Here is a 21,334-nt window from a genome sequence, read left to right as displayed (position 1 = left end):
ACAGCGAGAGAGGGAACACAAGCAGGGGGAGTGGGAGAGGGAGAAGCAGGCTTCCCGCGGAGCAGGGAGCCCGATGTGGGGCTCGATCCCAGGACCCAGGACCCTGGGATCATGACCCGAGCCGAAGGCAGTCGCCCAACGACTGAGCCACACAGAGCCCCATAATTTTAAATTTTTTGTGTTCACCTTAATGATGCATGATTTTATGATTTGTTTATTCATTTATTTATTTTAGTTTTTAGAGAGAGTGAGCGAGCAAGTGATGCGAGGCCGGGGCGGGGCGGGGCGGTGGGGGGGCGAGGGAGACAGAGGGAGAGGGAGAGAAAGTCTTAAGCAGGTTTCAGGCTCAGTGCAGAGCTTGACTCCGGGCTTGATCTCACCACCCTGATATCATGACCTGAGCTGAAATCAAGTCGGACTCTTAACCAACAGAGCCACCCAGGCACCCCAATGTTGCTGATTTTGTAAGATGGAGAATAATAAAAAAAAATGTTGCAGATAGGAAAGCATGTGCATCCAAATCTAGGGAAAAGGACATTGAATATGGCTTTCCAATATTTTATAAAATAGCCTAAAATTAGAATTAGTTGCAGAATCAACCAGCTACACACACACACACACACAAACACACGAGAGAGAGAGAGAGAGAGAGAGAGAAAGTTCCTTGGCATATTTAGAGATTTCTGGAAACTTGATACCCATAACGATTGAGAAAATGAAGTTATATACTGTTCTGATTTTAGACTATAGATGTTGAAATACAAAATGAAATATCAAATGCAACAAGCAGTGTATAAGAAAAAATCATGACTAGGAAGAGTTTTTCAAATAAATGCAAGGGTTGTTCAATAATAGAAAAATCTATTAATGTAATTCATCTCATCAACAGATTAATGGAGAAAAAAAGCTTATGCGCTCTCAAAATATGTAGAAGAGCCTACAATCCAGTATTTACTTTGAAAAACATGCTAAGCAAGCTATTAATAAAATAGAACTTCCTTAATCTGACAGGAATATCTACCAAAATCTATAGCAAATGACACATTTAAAAGTGAAAATTTAGAAATATTACAATTAAAGGTGGAAACCAGATAAGGATGTTTACTATCACTGCTTCCAGACTATATCACAGGAATTCCTAGCTAATGCAATAAAATAAGAAGTGATAAGATACTTAATCATTGGAAATGGATACATTATTTGAACACAACAGAACTGTGTCCACAGAAAATTCAGGGGAATTTGCTGACAAGCTATTGGAATTAATAAGAGTATTTAGCAAGGTTACCGGATATATGAAATATATACTTGATACATGAAAATCATGACGGTTGAGGTACATAAATAATAACCAAATAAAATGTTTTTTAAATAGCAGTGGCAATAAAAACACTACATATTTTTAAAGATATGCATAATCGTAATGGCATGATATAACTGTATGGAAAGACACATATAAATCGAGAGATATACCATATCCAATATATGAATAGGAGGACTCAATATCATGTAGATGTCAATTCTCCCCCAAATTAATATTTAAATTCAAAGAATAAAATATGATATTCAAGGAGAAAATATTTTTTTAAAAAACCCGTAAAAGCAACATAATAGTAAGGATTGGTAAACCTGATAATGTTTGTATAATAAAATAATCCATAAACAAAGTTAAAATATAAAGATAAGCTAAAAATTTGTAAATGAGATCTGTCATGCCTAGAAGATATTCCAATAAGCAATGAACAATACAATTGACAGAAAAGGAAATGAGAATGGTCAATATTTATGCTATCAGTTGCTCACTTTCCTTCATAATCAGAGAAACTCAAATGAAATCCATACAAAAAGACATTTCACACTTAATTCAACAATAGCAAAGTTGATAAATTGCTGGGAAAAGAGAACTTGAAATTATTACAGAGGGAACCGTAAATTGTAAAGCACTTAGGAGAAGAGTTTGATAGTATCTAGTAAAGTTGAAGGTACTCAAAACTTGTAAGCAAACAATTACATTTCTACATATATATCCTAGGGTAGGAAAGTACACATGTGCACACAAAGATATGGATAAGGATGTTCACTAGTGCATTGTTCATATTAGCCAAACTTCGGAAACTACCTCAATTTCAAGCAATAGAATTGATAAATAAATCCATAAGTAAAACATGACATAAACATAAAATTGTGTGCCATAAGAACAATTAAAAAGAGTCACTCAGGGCTAACTGTATCAAAATGGAAATATACAGCATACAAAGCTAAAGGAAAAATCATGAGTTATAGAAGAGAATGTGCATTTTTTTTTACCATAGTGGTTATTTATGTATATTTTACAAACATACTAATCAATACTAGATATTGTTGTCAATACATAAATGCATAGTGCAAGTATAAAAACATAAATAGGAATGATTTAAACCAATTTAAGAATAATAATTACCTCTAGGGAAAGAGAAATGAATTGACTTTTAAATATGATAGTCTACTGCTGATAAATATTGAAGTAAATATAGAAAATTATTTCAAAAAGTTCTAGCCCAATTTCCTGTTTCCTGAAGTTTTTATGATTATACAATATTTTCTACATAAAACCTTTCTGGATCTGAACCTAATTTTTAGCCTTAAATTTCCATATATACTCTACAACTGAAACTACATTCTTCCTGCTTTCCAATCCCTTGTTCAATTCATTCAGTTTTCAACAAATATTTGTTGACCATTACCAATGTAGCAATCACTGTTCTAAATCTCTGAGGATACTGCAGAAAAAAAGACAAAAGAAACAAATCAACTATCTTGGACTATATTGGTGTATATTCTATATCATCTAGAACAGCACTGTATTATAGTGTGTGTGTTTTTTTTAAGATTTTATTTATTTATTTGACAGAGAGAGACATAACGAGAGAGGGAACACAAGCAGGGGGAGTGAGAGAAGGAGAAGCAGGCTCCCCATCAAGCAGGGAGCCCGATGTGGGGCTCGATCCCAGGACCCTGGGATCATGACCTGAGCGGAAGGCAGACGCTTAAGGACTTAAGGAATTAGTAAAAACTAAGAGTTTTTAACTAAGAGTTAAAGAAATTACCTAAAGAGGTTTAATTTTTTCCTACAGTGTAGAGGTGCCTGGGTGGCTCAGTTGGTTAAGTGTTTGCCTTTGGTTCAGGTCATGATCCTGGGCTCCTCGGATCAAGCCCCATTTGTTGGGCTCCCTGCTCAGTAGGGGGCCTATTTCTCCCTCTCTCTCTCTGCCCCTGCCCCCTGCTTGTGTTCTCTCACTCTCTCTGTCAAATAAATAAATAAAATCTTAAAAAAAAATTTTTTCCTATAGTGTAGCTTATGCTATATATTTCAGTATTGTTTACCACTTGAGTTTTCTGAAGGGCAAATAGAAGAATGGAGGAGTTGAGTATAACAATAAACAGAAAAATACTTTGTTAACTTATAAAGAACCATGGATATCAGCCTTCAAAATTAAAAAACAAAACAAAACAACAAAAAAACCCACCACCAACAACAAAAAAACCCCAACAAACTGGGAGAAACAAACTGAAATTGTTATTATGAATAGAGACCTGGCAGAAAACACATAGTACATAATAGTCATAATTGAAATACTATAAAATATGAGTCAAATAATTGAAATTTAATTTGTATTAAATAAATTATAGGATGAGTGCTTTTTTTAAAGTTTAAAGTATAATTCATATTAAATTACCTATAAACAGGAAATGGTTTTCAAATGATCATTCAAATTCAAACATATTAATTAACACACAACTATTCTGGAGTATTTATTTTGTACAAAGTGAGGCAAGTTTTCTTCTGAAGAAATCCCCGAATAAGAACTACTCTCCAATTCCTCTTTGTTTTAGATTCTTCGATTGCTACTGTTGAAGTTTATTTCCCTGAGGAACTGAAACCAGCTGCATTCACTGGTGTGTGTCTAGAGTTTGCAATGGAAGCCAATAGTTCTAAAATTAGTCCAACTGAGGTCAATAGCGTCTCTTCAGCAAGTGTTAATGTTACCTGCTGATGAATGGACTAGCTTTTTACCTCTATGTGGTTCCTACCTGCTTCTTTTATTTACTGTGATTATTTGCTGACTACAGACCAAACTGTGGTTAATATCAATAAAGGACAACGAAAACAATAATGAACTTAATTTCCTCTGTGAAGGACAACATTTCTCACGACTAAGAAAAACCATATGGGATACAGAAAGCTGTAATAGAAAAACAAACAAACAAACACAGGTTTTGAGGTCAGGCAGACTTGGATTTAAATCTTAACATTCTGATAAACTCACAGAGTGCCTTGGGGCAGATTACTTAATGACTCTGGTCCCAGTTTTCTCTGTTAAACAGAGACAATATTTTTTTTTTTTAAAGATTTTATTTATTTATTTATTAGAGAGCGAGCGAGAGAGAAACAGCATGAGAGAGGAGAGGGTCAGAGGGAGAAGCAGGCTCCCCGCTGAGCCAGGAGCCCGATGTGGGACTCAATCCCAGGACCCTGGGATCATGACCTGAGCCGAAGGCAGTCGCTTAACTAACTGAGCCACTCAGGCGCCCCCAAACAGAGACAATATTAATAATTCTATCTACATATCTGACATAGGGTTAAATGAGAAAATGAATGAAAGAGTGTATTATATAGTGGACAACAGAAGTTGGATGAGACCTCCTTCCACTCTCTCTCCCTTTCCTTATGTTACCATTAAAGTAACAAAACATGTCTTAGTCCAGCTATAAGGACCTTGCAAGTACACAAAATGCAATCTTCATCATGGTATTCATATTCTTTTAGAGAATGAAGGGACCTTGAGGAAGTTGAGCTATTTTACTTAAAATAAATGAATGATTAATCTTGAGAGTAGACATACATGCTACCAAACGGGCAGTCCTTTGGTTGATGATGATGAAAAAGATGAAATGATTCATTTATGCTTTGGATATTCATAGTAAATATTTAGTATTCTATTCCATAGACCAATTTTCTGCACCATTGGGTCTGTCAAATTGGTGCAACCTCCAGCCGCATAAGGCCATTTTTGACAATCTCAGGGTATATGGAGCTGCTCACCTCACTCCAGGGTTTAGACCTTCGCACAGCCATCAGTCTCCCTGGCTGAGCTGTAGCTCTGTGTTGATATGATAAATTTTGCTGCAGTGGTGTGGAGATTACCATCAAGAGAAGATAATTAAATGTTTCAATAAAAGAGGGCACTCATTAAACCTGAAGATATTTGACATCTAAAATGAATAGAGAGGCAAACTGCCTGATTATTTAATCACCAGATAATATCTTAGACTAATCACTTAAAAGAAAAAAAAGTTTAAAATTACCCTTTTACATTTTAAAGCTTCTATCTATACATACACGCAAGCAGGCACACATACACAAATTAAGGGTTATTCTTATTATTTTTTGTTATATCAATTTCAAATTATAGAAAGCGTTTTTATTCTGTCAGTATTGCTAAGATAAAAGTTCTTTCTTTTGTATTTTACCAAAGAGAAAGATTATGAAAGAATGTATTTATATTTTATCATTGGCATTGATAAAATATAAGTACAGTGACATTTAAGTTCATTTCTTGAACACTTAGCACTGCCTTCTTAGAGACAAGAGTTTCACTTTCATGAATTACAAGTTCTGCATTTTGTTTTAATAAGGTAAAACGGCCTTACACATATAAAATCTTGAGGCATGTGTATGTGCGTGCGTGTGTGTGTTTAATAGTTTTTGGAAGCAACAGGAAATATTCTCTCATGATTTTTTCCATATAGAAGACACAGTAACTTTTGCTGAATGCATAAAGGACAGGCAGAAATAATCAATTCCCAATTTTGGGTGCTAAATAAAGAAATACCCAGCAAAACAAGATAAAAATCTTAGTTTAGTCATTGTTTTTCATAGCTATCTCCTCCCAAAGCTTTAAATTAAGTGCCAATACAGATGGTAGTTGTTTTTTCTTTTCTTTCCTAATCTCTCAAGCCAGCAATCAACCCATAATAGCAGCTGTAAACTAAGAGTTAGAGAAGGGGATTAGATAATCCAGTAATTGGATAAATTTTGAGACAGAATTTTCTCATCATCCTCCACCTGTACACATGTATAGCAGGTCTACTCCCCTCATGTCACAGTTGCAAGCCCCACAAAAAAACCCCCCAAAAACCAAAAAAACAACAACAAAAAAAACCCAACAACAACAACAAAAAACTTCTCTAAGGAGACAAATATATTTTCAAAAAAATGTTTGAATTTGTACTTAAATCCTCAGGCAAATTAATCCATCAAAAGTTAAACTTGGACATCCAATGAAACATAGTGGATGGGCCACATACATTTACTATCTTTCTCTCCTCAGACCTTACTAAAATGATATTAAAGGAATTTAAAATGGGGATAAATCCATGGGGGAGGGGATAATGGAAAAGAGACATCAGTGGAAGACATTTTGGGAACAGGAAAGTAGATGCTTACATGGTAACTGCAGAGAATGGTGGAAGTAACAAGCACATAGAGGGATCTAATGATGAAAAAAGAGCTCAAACTCCCGTGTGTGCAAGACTCACAGACAATAGAAAGCTATGTCAGATGCCAAGGAAAATGGAGAAAATAAAGAAAAATTAAAGACATGAGATCCTGGATATAAGGCATCTAACACAAAAAAGAGGTAAAAGGAAGCCTAGAATGACAGTGGGGCAGCAAACGGAAATCAATCCATTCAGAAAGGAGCAAGGGGGTGGAAGACTCTGGGAGGGAGGTCTCCAAGAAAAATAATAAAATCTGTAGATTACTTTACATGTTTGAGCATTTGGGGAAGGAGTAACAAAAGTGATCAAAATCAAAAGCTAAACTAGGAGAAAATATTTGCAAAAGACACATCTCGTGAAATACTGTTATCTAAAAAGTACAAGGAACACTTAAAACTCAACAATAAGACACAAACAATCCACATAAAAATGGGCCACAGACCTTAACAGACACCTCACCAAAGAATATATACAGATGGTAAATAAGCATATGAAAAGATGCACCATATCATATGTCATCAAGGAAATGCAAATTAAAACAATAATGAGATACCACTACACACTTATCAGAATGGCCAAACTCCAGAACACTAACACCAAATGTTGATGAGGATGGGGAGTAAAAGGGACTCATTCTTTACTGAATGGAATGCAAAATCATACAGCTACTTTGGAAGACAGTTTGGTGGCTTCTTACAAAACTAATGTACTCTAACCATACAATCCAGCACTGGCATTTCTTGTTATTTACCAAAGGATTTGAAATCTTCTGTTCATGCAAAAACCTGAACACGATGTTTATAGCAGCTTTATTCATAGTGGCCACATCTTGGAAGCAACCAAGATGTCCTTCAGTAGGTGAATAGATAGACTGTGATATATCCAATCAATGGAATATTATTCAGTGCTAAAAAGATATGAACTGTTAAGCCATGAAAAGACGTGGAAAAATCTTAAGTGCATATTGCTAAGTAAAAGAAGCCACTCTGAAAAGGCTACATGCACACTGTATGATTCCAACGATATTTCATTCTGGAAAAGGCAAAACTATGGAGACAAAACAGATCAGTGGTTGCTTAGGGTTGGAGGTTGGGGTAAGGGTGTGAACAGATGGAGCACAGAGGATTTTTAGGGCAGCAAAAATACTCTGCATGATAATATAATGATGGATACATGACATTATACATTAGTACAAACCCACAGAATGTACAACACAAAAGTGAACTCTATTATAAACTATAGACTTTGATGATTATAATGTACTAATCTGGGTCCATCAATTGCAACCAATGTACCAATCTGGTGGGGGATATGGATTAAGGGGGAGGCTATGCATGTGTGTGGGTAGTGAGTATATAGAAAATCTCTGTGGCTTCCTCTTAAATTTGCTGTGAACCTAAAACTAATTCAAAAAACTCGAAGTCTTAAAAAAAAAAAAAAGCTAAACTGGACATCCAGCTAAACATGGTTAAAAACACAATCAAAGGGGCACCAGGGTGGCTCAGTTGGTTAAGTGTCTGCCTTCAGCCCAGGTCATGATCCCAGGGTCCTGCTTCTCCCTCTCCCACTGCCGCTCCCCCTGCTTGTGCTCTCTCCTCTCTCTTTCTTCAAATACATAAATAAAATCTTAAAAAAAAACAAAACACCACAATCAAAAGCAAGTATTCATTCTAGGAAAAAAAGTGTACCAAAAGAGAAATACAACTAATTTTGAACATGGTGTTATATCTCCATATATTAGGGTATGGTCAAAAAGGAAAGATAAGAGGTGCCTGGGTGGCTCAGTTGTTAAGGGTCTGCCTTCGGCTCAGGTCATGATCCCAGGGTCCTGGGATCGAGTCCCGCATCGGGCTCCCTGCTCAGCGGGAAGCCTGCTTCTCCCTCTCCCACTCTCCCTGTTTGTGCTCCCTCTTGCTGTGTCTCTCTCTGTCAAATAAATAAATAAATAAATAAGGAAAGATACATTTTTTTTATTCTTTTTTTTTTTTTTTTTGTACATGATTAGTTGGCCACGGTTGTGGACATCCTGTACTCATCTTTTCTTTGGATATATTTCTTTCTTTTTTTTTTAAGTGTTCTATATTTTATTCATTTATTTTAGTATTTTTAATTTAAATTCAATTAATTAACATAAAATGTATTTTTTTGTTTCAGGGGTACAGGTCTGTGATTCATCAGTCTTATATAATACCCAGTGCTCATCAGAACACATACCCTCCCCAATGTTCATCACCCAGTTACCCCATCTCCCCATTCCCCTCCCCTCCAGCAACCCTCAGTTTGTTTCCTAAGATTAAGATTATGGTTTGTCTCCTTCTCTGGTTTCATCTTGCTTCATTTTTAAAAGGAAAGATAATTTGAGAGAGAGAAATCTTCATCTACTATATAAGAAAAGAGTGAGAATCCGGAAGTAACAGTTACAAGCATATTATGCAGAAGTAAAGATGTAAATGTCAAAAGACACAGCTGAAATAGAAAAGGATTTGGTATGAGGAGTCTCTATTTCATTAAAAGCCATTTGTAATATTTGAGTTTATAAAAAAATGCAAATGTGTTCTTTTGGGAAAAAAATAAATCCAGATAAAGCAATCCTGGGAAGAAGGAGGATCCTATAAAATGTCTTACAAAATCGCAAATAGATCACAGCAACAGAACGAAGGTTTAAATATAAGGTTTAAATCATTTAAGGCACAATGCTCCAAGTGTTTTAATGTATTTTACTATTAACAAAAATAGAGACTGGCTTATAGAGCTTTGCAGCCTTGTATGTTAAATTACTTTCAAAAGAATGACTGCTTCCCTTACTCTAAAACATTCAGTCAGATGCTTAGTTATATTCTTTTCAGAAACTTTTTGTGGGTGTGAAGGTGGATGGGAGTGGGGAGGTTTAGGGAAGATAAATTCACTTTGCAAAATTATTTCAGTTTGGATTCAGACATTTCATCCTATATTGAAAAGCAAACTCCACCGTATCTCCACAACAGCTGAGTAGCAATAAGGCAAAGCTGCAGAAAGCAGGTCCTATCAAATATATCTCCAGTCTTCATACACTTATGAAAACAAGCTTCAAGGGGCTTGCTTTTGATCCCCAGAACGTCAGACCTCTGATCAGGAGGATCAAACACCCACCTCTCTGTGGTACTTGCCCAAACTCTTTTGGGCCACACATAGGCACCTCCTGGATCATATAATCTCAGCAGAGCCTGAGTTTTCGCTAAGAGAGACTTACATATTAACCTCTTCAACCAGACACATCTGAGAGTTAAGTGGTCTGGCTGGCACACAAAAGCTCCCCATTTCCTGTCACACCACAAGCTATTAATGACATTGGTAGGTCTGCCCATTTCCCCAGCTTGGGCATCAGCTGACAGCTCTCTGCCACCTCTTTGCTCCCATCTCGCCTTTCTTCTGATTCTCTTCTATAAACAATTGTGGCTTATGTGAACATAGAAAGCTGTTCAGGAAAGTTCTTCTTGGGAATCACTCGAAATGTCAAAGCTGATTGTTTTTTTATTTTATTTTTATTTATTTATTTATTTATTTTAAGATTTTATTTATTTGCGAGAGAGAGAATGAGAGACAGAGAGCATGAGAGGGAGGAGGGTCAGAGGGAGAAGCAGACTCCCTGCCGAGCAGGGAGCCCGATGCGGGACTCGATCCAGGGCCTCCAGGATCATGACCTGAGCCAACGGCAGTCGCTTAACCAACTGAGCCACCCAGGCGCCCAAAGCTGATTGTTTTTTTAAAAAACAAATTTTACATAAAGCTAATCTGGAATTAAAATTTACATAAAACATGCTGATTTTTTTTTTTTGCAAAAATACAATTTTGGGTTTTTTTAATATGAATCATATAAAAAGTTTGCACAACTTGGCACTATAAACATGACAAATACTTCCTGTTTTCCTTTTGGGACACCAACAACTTTGATTCTTATAGTTATCTACTTTTTCCTTTTTTCCCAGTATTGTCTCCAATTCCTCTGTGAACTCTTTAAAAGTTGGTGTTCACTGTTTCTGTGAGTTGGGATCGAAAGAGCAGAGAATGGTGAGAGGGGGCACACTTCACTTTTTAATGGAATGAAAACTTGTTAGAATTATGAGTGTTGTTTTGGTTCTCTACTATGTTTATCACAAAACGTTATTAAATTAAAATACAATGTGGGGGCGCCTGGGTGGCTCAGTCGGTTGGGCGTCTGCCTTCAGCTCAGGTCATCATCCCAGGGTCCTGGGATGGAGCCCTGCATCGGGCTCCCTGCTCAGCGGGGAGCCTGCTTTTCCCTCTTTCTCTGCCTGCCACTCTGCCTACTTGTGTTCTCTCTTTCTGTCAAATAAATAAATAAAATCTTTAAAAAATATTAAAATACAATGTGAATTTCAGATATGAGTTCCAGATAATTATTTTTCAGTGGGTTCTCCTTGGGTTACACCTTTCTTCTTATGCATTGTTCCTATACAATCTTCCAGACTCTTCTTAAACTCGACTCGCATTTCCAAAACATTGAATGACTTCTTTGTTTTCTTCCCCATTCCAAGAGTTACTCAAAATCAAGATATTAAAATATTAAACATTTACCATGATTTTCCCAGACCTGCTTCCTCTCCTAGTTAACAACTTAAAAGAAGCTAGGGTCCTTCCTCTATGAGCACCATGCTCATAATTCTATTAAACAGTTTATTGAGGTTATCTTTTATGTGTTTATCCACCCTACCTCACCCACAATGAGTTATAAGAGACCCGCAGAAAGGGACTGTGTTATATTGGTTTTCACAGCCCCAGATCCTAAAAAAGGTGACTGACCCAGTAAGCAAATGCTAATTGACTGAACAGACTCTCCCATTTTCTCCTTTTGATCGTGAGTTCTGGACCATCTAACAGTCTGGTTGTCCAAGCTGGACACCTTGGCCTCACCTTCCTCTTCTTCATTTCTACCAGCCTTGTGCTTATATTTTCTGGACCATCTAACAGTCTGGTGGTCCAAGCTGGACACCTTGGCATCACCTTCCTCTTCTTCATTTCTACCAGCCTTGTGCTTATACTGTTTAGTTGTCTTTTGCCTGGATGCTTGCTATAGATAGCTTCCTTCCAAGTCTTTGCACTTCCAATCTATCCTCACTTCTGCTGTAGGATGAGTCCATTGATACGGAGACTTGCTCCAGGTGCTCTCCTGCTGCAAAACCAATGCACCATGGGCTAAAGAACAAATTCAAATTTCTTAGTGCTACACATGAAGCTTTCCTTCCTGTTGGTCTCTGCCAACCTGTTTATGATCATTTCTTTGCACAGTCTTGCCAAACCTTCAGCTCAGAATCACCAAAGTCTAGTTACTTCTTGAACACAGAAGCTACAGAGGTGGTGGTGACGGGAGAATGGGGGTCAGTGGGTTAGGAAAGTACCATCCTCATTAGTTTTTCAAATGAGGTAACATGGAGACATGGCTGTCGTTAAAACTGTAATAAAATATATATTTGAGGAGTAATATAAGCAAAATAGAGTTTTTGAGAAAATTCTCAAGGGCAGCACTTTATTTTCATTTGATAGTTCCCGAACCAATGGCAGTAGCCCTCCTCTCTAGGTCCCTCCCAGTGTTAGAACCTTGAACTGCTTCTGCTATTATTACACATCACATGTCCAGGCCTCACACACTTCTGCCAACAATAGCTTCCAACCTCTCTCCACTTTCCTTTTTGATCCAACTAACACTAGTACATTTTTTCAAGCAGCAGATCACATATTCTCTTATCTTGAAATATTATTACCTGCCGGCCCAGGTTGGGCTAAGGGGCCTTTCTCTGTTTCCAAGGCACTTTCTCATAATTCTATGAATTATTATATTGAAATTATCTTTCAAATGTCTATTCTTCCCATCCATAAACTATAGGTATCGAAGGTCAGGGACTGTGCTTTCTTCATCTTCATAGCCCAAATACCTAGATGAGTGACTGGCATCAGCTAGATATTTCATAAATGCTTGTTGACTATTTTTGCTCTTTGGTTGTGAATCTATACCACAGACCAGTCTGGCTTCTCGCTGGAAATAACAGACAGGTGGCAAACCTCACTATGGCAGCCATTTATAAAAATAATTGATGATGAGTGGAATAGGTTCTTAACACGGAGTAGTCTAGACTATTCCTCCAGCTCCACTAGCACAGTGACTAGACTAATCTTCTCTGAGAATATATTGTCTTGCAGTTGTTTTTTCCTGTTTGCATGTAGACTTAAGTCAAACAATGGTCTATTTGTTCCTTCATGTAGGTAATCTGTCTAGTTAAATGTACCACTAATTCTTTTTTTTTTAAAGATTTATTTATTTATTTATTTGAGAGAGAGAATGAGATAGAGCATGAGAGGGGGGAGGGTCAGAGGGAGAAGCAGACTCCCTGCTGAGCAGGGAGCCCGATGCGGGACTCGATCCCGGGACTCCGGGATCATGACCTGAGCCGAAGGCAGTCGCCCAACCAACTGAGCCACCCAGGCGCCCTGTACCACTAATTCTAACAGTGTTGCAGACCTTGGAGTCAAATGGTATTTTAGCAAATGAGTTAGCTAATTTTGCTAGCATGGAAGTAGGTTTAGGAAAATTTTCTTTGACAGGGAATGCTTTTGAAATTTTTATCATCCCAGGATAATTTTTATTGTCTCATTACTTCAAAATTATGGTTAGTTAATTTCCAAGTTGAATCAACCAAAAGCAGAAGGCCCAAGGGACCATTGGTTTATTCAAGTGATTATTTGACAGTTTTTTGCTGGAGTTCTAATTCTGTGTTAGGCACTGTGCTGAATAATGGGTATATGATGCAGAAAAAAACAAATGTGATCCTTGTTCTCATGGAGCTTACAATTGTCTGAAAGGTATAAAATACACAAGAAAACACATAAAATACAAATTAAGATAATTTAACATATAGTGTGATTATTTTATTCCTTTGTGTAGATCCCTTCTCACTTCCTATGGTGAAACTTGCAAATATAACCAACTAAAATATTCAGCTTCTGAACATACCTTTGTCTACCACACTTTCAGATAAAAATCTCATCTCTGAAAAAACAGAACCTACTGGGTATGAACATTCAAATGCCCTTCAATGGTCTTCAGAATGTAATCCTATTTTACTCTCTATATTTGATCTTATTGTGCCAAGAGGAAGAAGAGGCATCCCAGTTCCTTTTTAAGGATTGCTCTATATTATAAATTCCAACTTTTCAAGATCTCCTGGGGGATTTGGGTTCCATCTTTTGGCTTGACCTATAATGTGCTCAATATCTCCCATGGTAAAAAAAAAAAAAAAGTATTTATTGGAGATCTTACTGTCTCAAGCCACTATTTTGTCATGTTATTTTCATTCCTTGATGCTCTTAAAAAACAAAAGGAGGTGGGTATTTGCCAAATTCACTTCCCTATCATTCAGTTGCATCTTAATTCTCTCTAACCTGGTGTCCATCCATACCATTACCAGTAACCTCCTGTCAGCTGAAGTGGACATCTATGGCTTCTACTATGCAAGTGGCTACTCCCTCTTCTGGCATCATTGCCTTGACTTTGTTTGGGATCGCCTTTTCCTCTATTCTCTGTCCATGTGATTTAGTGAGTGGGGCTGACCGTATCCTTAGCATCAAGAGTAGGCATGTAACATAAACAAAAGCAAGTCAACAGAGGCCATGATATTAGGGTTTGGGATTATAATGGGTCCTCATTGGAGCTAATCAGTCCAAGTAAGGTTGGAGGTAATCTAAAAGAGAAAGCTCATTCTCTTTTTATAGATTTGGACCTGAATGGATGGATGTAGGCTGGTTCTGCTACTGTCATCTCAGCATAATGAGGGGAGAGCCTTTCAGAAACTGGAGCCAAAACAGGAGGCAAAGCCAAGAAGTGAAAAAAGAGAAACCATGTCTGATTTCATTGATTAAACTCCTAAACCCAACCAAATCCAATAACAGGAATGCTCATGAACTTTAAAGTTATGTGAGACAATAAATTTTCTTTTTTAAAGATTTTTATTTATTTATTTGACAGAGAGAGACACAGAGAGAGAGGGAACACAGCAGGGGGAGCGGGAGAGGGAGAAGCAGACTCCCCGCTGAGCAGGGAGCCCGATCCCGGGCTCGATCCTAGGACCCTGAGATCATGACCTGAGCCGAAGGCAGATGCTTAACGACTGAGCCACCCAGGCGCCCCGAGACAATAAATTTTCTTTTGCTTTAAGCAGTTAGGGTTCTATGGTTGCTGTGTTTTGTAATAAAAAAGGCAATAATTTAATCATAAAAAAATCAATGGCTAGTGTTTGACAGAACTAATTATTCCCTTTTTCAAATATGCACTATTCCTCTGTCTTTACCTGTTTTTTCCTGATCCTTTCTTTAATCCCCTCTAGATCGTCTTTATGTATAGCATCAAACTGTAGAATTTCAGGGCTAGAATAGATAAGGGGTAAAGAAACTAGTATGTCTTGAGATCCTTGGAGATGGCACATTTTATGTTCATAAATGCCTCTTGACAGTATGGACACACTTTTTGGAATTATGTTTGGAATACCACATTAAGGATTAAAATGTTGTAAGAGAGATGTTAGATGAAGAGAAAATAATTGTAAATTTGGATTGCATGTTATCATTTCCATTCTGAATGTAAAGTGGAATATTAATGAGGCACAGAATGAAGATTTTCACAGTGATAATGCCCCCAATTGTAGTTTGGAAAAAAAGGGAAGAACTGTCATTGCATTTTGATACTAGTACACTTTCTAGAAAGCACTTAAATTGCCTTGTCACCTCAGTTTTTAAGAAAGCAAGAGGTTAGAAAATACAATAAAAATGAACATTATTTCCAAAGAGAACTCTGTGGAGTTCTTTGGACTATAAGATATTTGAAATCATATCAAAGAAGCAGAATTTACAGCCTTATGAGTTATGGAAAAGGAAATTGAACTGTGTGTTTTATTTTTAAAACACAACTACTAAAAAGATGTTTCCATAGTAACAAGGTCAACACCAGTAGCCATTGTAGACCTTCCTCTTTTCCGATAGCAGGTTTAAAGATCTTTTCCAAATACCATTAAAAGCCCTATGAAAAAGGACAGCTTTTCTGATTATTCCTCTGAACCAAAAAAGAGGAAAAACACACATGGACTATTGAATTTCTCATGTTTTATGGATTATAAGCATTCGTGGCTGTCGTATTTCAGAAAGAAGCCCTCCTGACTAGCTATTATGCCAACCCTTGAACATGGGATTTGATTAGCTTGATTGTAAATCTGGACAAACAGAAGTTGTTTGCCATAGTATTCAAACAGAAATAAACGGTGGCTGGGCGCCTGGGTGGCTCAGTTGGTTAAGCGACTGCCTTCAGCTCAGGTCATGATCCCAGGGTCCTGGGATCGAGCCCCGCATCAGGCTCCCTGCTCTACAGGGAGCCTGCTTCTCCCTCTCCCACTCCCCCTGCTTGTGTTCCCTCTCTCACTGTGTTTCTCTCTGTCAAATAAATAAATAAATAAAATCTTTAAAAAAAAAAAAAAAAGAAAGAAACGGTGGCCCAGCATTTAAAAAAAAAAAATACACACTTCTTTAACATCTAAATATTGAAAGAGTTAAGTAAATAATCCCTGTTATTAGAAAAATTTCAAAGGCTCAGATGAAGTCTGATACCACCGCTCAAGGAAGGTTAGAAAGAGACAGACCACATTTTGCTTACAACAGAAATTAATAGCTCTTTGGCCATAAAATCAATTCATTTAGCACCACCAGGAAGTGGCCTCTCCTTTCTCTTTCCTTTGTATCAAGATACACTTACTTATAGGACAGTCATTTGTGCAACCTTATCTTCCTCACTAAATGGTGAGCCCCTTGAGAGCAGAGATATTTTCTCCTTGTATTCACAATAGTATCTCACACACAGGTTGTATAAAAAAAGGTACCAAAACAGTAAGTGGAGAATGAATCATGAAAAATAACAGCACAAGAGTGCCTAAAATGACACAAAATCTATGGTCTATTTTTAGAAATGATATGTCAGTTCAAATGTGTACTCATGATTTTAATCTCTTGAAACCAAGAGGTTCTAGATGCTTGCTCACAAACTCACAGCTGTTCAATAATGAATTGGTTCCTAGACCAAATCCCTCAGAATCTCTCAAAGTGGGCCCTGGAATCAGTATTTTTTAAAGCTACTCAGGTAATTCTAATATGATTCTCAAGTCGAAAATCATTGTTTTAGGGGCGCCTGGGTGGCTCAGTTGTTAAGCGTCTGCCTTCGGCTCGGGTCATGATCCCAGGGTCCTGGGATCGAGCCCCGCATCGGGCTCCCTGCTCCGCGGGAAGCCTGCTTCTCCCTCTCCCCCTCCCCCTGCCTGTGTTCCCTCTCTCGCTGTCTCTCTCTGTCAAATAAATAAATAAAATCTTTAAAAAAAATTTTGCCTTACACAATTAAAACCATTAACCAAGAATTATTTATTGTATTCTGTTCAATATATTTAATGGCTTTTTGTTGTATAAATTCAGCTTTTGAAAATCAGAGATGAATACAATACCAATACAGTAGATACTAAATAAATGTCAGTAGACTTTAACATATGCTTTTGTGCTTTTATGCTTACCTTTCCTGGGCCGGGAATGCCTTTTACGCTTTTCTCTATCTGAAACAATTCAGATTCATCTTTCAAAACACCCAGATCGTATTTTTTTTCCAATTAAGCACTCTCTTCTTTGGCACGGCTATTGCTCTAATCCTTCTATTTTGCACTTCTACTGCACGGCTGTTTCTTTTTCTTCTTTTTTGTTTTTAAAATGTTCACTACTTGATTGTGAACAACTTGCAACAGGTGCTGACTTTTGCCTCCCTGCTCTTTTTCTCTCAGGGTGCAGCAAAATAGCTAGAAACAACAGGCATTCAGTAAGCGTTCACTAAATGAGAGAATAAAGGGCCACAGTGAAGGGAACCGGGTGCGTTTTAAAACTGCTATTGCTAAGGATTTGAATTGTGTCCCCTCCAAAAATTCGTATATTGAAGCCAGAGCCCCTTTGTGATGGTATCTGGAGATGGAGACTTTGGGAGATAATTAGGTTTACAGGAGGTCTTGAGGACAGGGCATGCTTGATGGGATTAGTGTCCGTATAAGTAGAGATACCAGAGAGCTTGCTGTCTCTCTCGCTGTCTGCCCTGTGAAGACACAGCAGCAAGGTAACTTTCTACAACTAGGAGGAGACCTCTCACCAAAACCTGACTGCTGGCAGCCTCCAGAACTATGAGAAAATAAATTTCTGTTGTTTAAGACCCCTATATGTATTTTGTTCTGGCAGCCCGAGCTAATACAACCATGAACTGGGATTCAGTTATTTGAAAACATTAATATAAACACGATAGATGTTTATGCTTTTCTCTTTTATTTCAATCCTTTAAAAAAATAGGTGTTTTTTTTTTTTCAAAATAAAGGTTGTATCAAATGCAATTAGACTAGATGTTTCATAATTCCTTCAAAATAAATTTGAGGCATAATTTTTGGAATTTTCCTGGTAGACTAAGAAGCCAGACAAGCACATGAAGTTGAAAATGATGTGATCTTGCAGGACAGTTAATCAATAGGAAAAAGAAGTTACCTTGGGAACCACATTATCACAGATAGTTATTCAACAGGTTTCCTTTTCTTTTGCCCCTCACAGGTAACATTCACAAGCTATCACAATCAGTTCACAAATGACAAACATTTTAACACAAAATAATCAAAGAATATAATCTTAGTAGAGAATAAACAGTGGTTTGCGAAGTGATTACATTTCCTCTAATGGAGAAAACTTCCATTATATTCTTTACTCTTCTCATTTCAGCCTATTTTGGTGAAACTTTGTTAAGAACAAATCCATCTCTAGGATAATACAAAAATTGCTGCCATTTACCATTTTCCCTCCCGAGTGCTCTACTTCATTCCTATTTCTCACTCTTCCAGATCTCTTCCTTATTCTAATTCTTAGGACCGGTCATTAACATGCTAAGTAAACTCAGTTTAATCTCATCAGCCATGGAGGGGCCTAGTGAAAAATGCCTGTCCACTTAGATGTAATCATCTTCTCTCATCTTGTCAAATACTTAAGATAAATGGTGCTTCTGGTACCATGATTACTTTATACTTCAGCATTTGCAATATGTCATATAAATATCTATGTGAAGGCTATAAATTAAAGACTAACCAATATAGCAACAAAACTTACATGTATGGACCCAATGAGACTACCCTTGCCATTACAATTCCAAGAATCAGAGTTGTTAAAACTGTTGAAAGAAAAGAGATCTGCAAAAGAAAATGTAAAGATATGGTCAGTTTGGAAGAGAGATTATTGAATTGAAAATATTAAGTGTTTCTCTTTTTACTTGAGTAAACATATATACAGCTTTTGTTTATATAATCCTGCAGTAGTTTTTTCTTACAGACTACTGTTGATAATCTCAGACATGTAACTTTTTATCAGACCACAGTATTATTTTTTTCCCCAAATAGGGAGGCAAGTATATATAACTAATCTTGCGACATAGCTTTAAATGTTTTTAGTGGCTTACTGAATAGAATACAAAACTGGTGATTTTAGGTTATAAAAGTCAAAGGGAAGTTGTTTTCTTTCTTCTTCAGGTCCTATTTTGGTGTGGACTTGTGCTTTTTTCTATCTATAACTGCTTCTTCTGCTTCTGTCTTTACCTTACCCTCTACCTATCAAGACAGGACCCCCCACACACACACTCACTCACACACATTTTTGGGGTGCCTCTCCTTTTTTCTTTCTGTTCTCTAGCTCTGTTAGTCTATTTTTCCTATTTGATTTTGCCCTTTGGTCTGTGTTTGTAAAGTCTTTGCTTTTTCCTTTCTATTTGGTCACTATTTCAACTGGTTAAAATATAAACTGGTCTTTGTGTATAGAGTGTTCTGTGCACTCATTATTAGATCTGTGTTTCTGCCCTTAATTTTTTTTTAATGGATAAGCACATTTTAGACTTCTTTCTCTAATAAGAAAAAACATAATGTAAAATAGTTTGTTTCTTTGGTTATCATTAACCTTGTTTCCTGGGTTGTTAGTTTTTAACTAGAAAGAAGGATCTGTTACGAGTCCTCTACTGAGGAAGAGATTTTAAGTAACATTCCCAAGGTCACACAGCTAGAACGTGGCAGAAGGAGAATTCAAATGCAAGCACCCTGACTCCAGATCAGGGCTCCTAGCTACTCTGGGTTTGCTCACTGGGAGATTTACTTAAGAGACACTTAGGGGGAAATGTTCAGGTATTAATAATATGATAGAATATTAGCTTTCTTTTCATGAATGCCTGGCCTTCTGCTCTCCGAAGATAACATTTATGTCTACAACATGGGAAATGGAAAATTGTTCAGCATTTCAGATAATTCACAAAAAAGCCGCTTTTGATGGACTCTTGTTTATTTCTGGAAGTCTGTTAGGGAACAAAGGTAGAGTGGTCAGAATATTTGGAATATCATCTCCACTCTCAGCTTTACCTGGAAGGACTGTGGGTAATAGGATCCATAACAAGATCCTTAAGGAAGGATCCATAACCGTGAATACACATGAAACGTCACAGTGAAAAGTAAAATTCACTCAACTGTTGGACTTTTCAAATTAGAACATAAAAATATATAAATAGCTCTTTTTAAAAACTTTTCATCAGAATGCTTGGCATAGTGTAAATATAATGCCAACAATATTTTGCATAAAATACAAACACTCCAACACTCCTTGAGAGTAAGGAAATAAAAATACAGGTAGATAAAGGCTAACCTATGCAGATGAGCTTATATGGTGAGTTGAATAATTATTTGGTTGGTTTCATTAGAAATGCATCATCATTTCTCTTTAGCAATAAGAACCATATACACTGGCCAAATTCTCATGAATTAATCAATGACACAATAATATCCATAAATCAGTGGATGAAACACACTGTAGTTTACAAAAAAATTTTGAGCCAGTGAAGTGATTCATCCTTAATTCTTTTTTTTTCAAGATTTTATTTATTTATTTGAGAGAGAGAGAATGAGAGAGAGCACATGAGAGGGGGGAGGGTCAGAGGGAGAAGCAGACTCCCTGCCGAGCAGGGAGCCCGATGCGGGACCCGATCCAGGGACTCCAGGATCGTGACCTGAGCCGAAGGCAGTCGCCTAACCTACTGAGCCACCCAGGCGCCCCTCATCCTTACTTCTTAAATTTAGTCTAAATTTAAATTATTTAAACTACTATCTGTAAAAAATGATAGAACATTTTTTTCAGCAAATTAGACTTGGTGTAAGTATAGTTCTTTTTATTTTCTAAATTGGAAGTATGGTGTCTGACATCAGAGTATCTACCTTAGAAAGAAAGGTAAGAAAGAAACTAAGATAAATATTGTAATAAAAACTTGGCTACGTAGACAGTCATTTGACAAAATCAGTGCAGGTAACAAAGTGCATTTCTGAGCCTTAGATGTAAGTTACCTTTCCAAGCTTCGTTATATCTCGATACAAGGACAAAGGCAGAGTAAAGGCAGCTGTGGAGAGCATGATGATGAAGTGGCGACCAATAAGCAAGTTTTTAGGGTCAACTAAAACACAATAAATATTATAAAGTCTTTATAGGTATGAGTTAACACACCAGCGATACAAGTAAGCAGTCAAATATTTAAGTGCAAAAATGACTTAAATAACTTTAAATGTTATCAAAATAACAAAGATTTTGAGTAAATAAATTCCATAAAACCATGTAAAAAATAGAAATAACTCACAAAAATGTAAATACAAAAGAACTTAAGGATGAACCTATAGTTCAA

At 36.9% G+C, this 21,334-nt stretch overlaps 1 protein-coding gene across 1 annotated transcript in view; it reads right to left on the bottom strand.

Annotated features, from left to right (window-relative positions):
- The window catches only part of SLC38A11 (solute carrier family 38 member 11), a 52,940-nt gene that overhangs the window by 18,717 nt on the left and 12,889 nt on the right, over nt 1-21,334 (bottom strand). Inside the window, exons 6-7 of the mRNA XM_035007874.1 lie at nt 21,003-21,109; nt 18,742-18,821 (exon numbers count right to left, since the gene is read on the bottom strand). Of these exons, the coding sequence (XP_034863765.1) occupies nt 18,742-18,821; nt 21,003-21,109 (187 nt within the window). The remainder of the gene's footprint in view (nt 1-18,741; nt 18,822-21,002; nt 21,110-21,334) is intronic.

This window comes from Mirounga leonina, unplaced genomic scaffold (assembly GCF_011800145.1).
Source record: "Mirounga leonina isolate KUSES-001 unplaced genomic scaffold, KU_Mleo_1.0 Mir_151, whole genome shotgun sequence".
Classification (NCBI taxonomy): domain Eukaryota; kingdom Metazoa; phylum Chordata; class Mammalia; order Carnivora; family Phocidae; genus Mirounga; species Mirounga leonina.
Note: the sequence above shows the minus strand (reverse complement) of the source record. Positions and strands in the feature narration are given on the sequence as shown.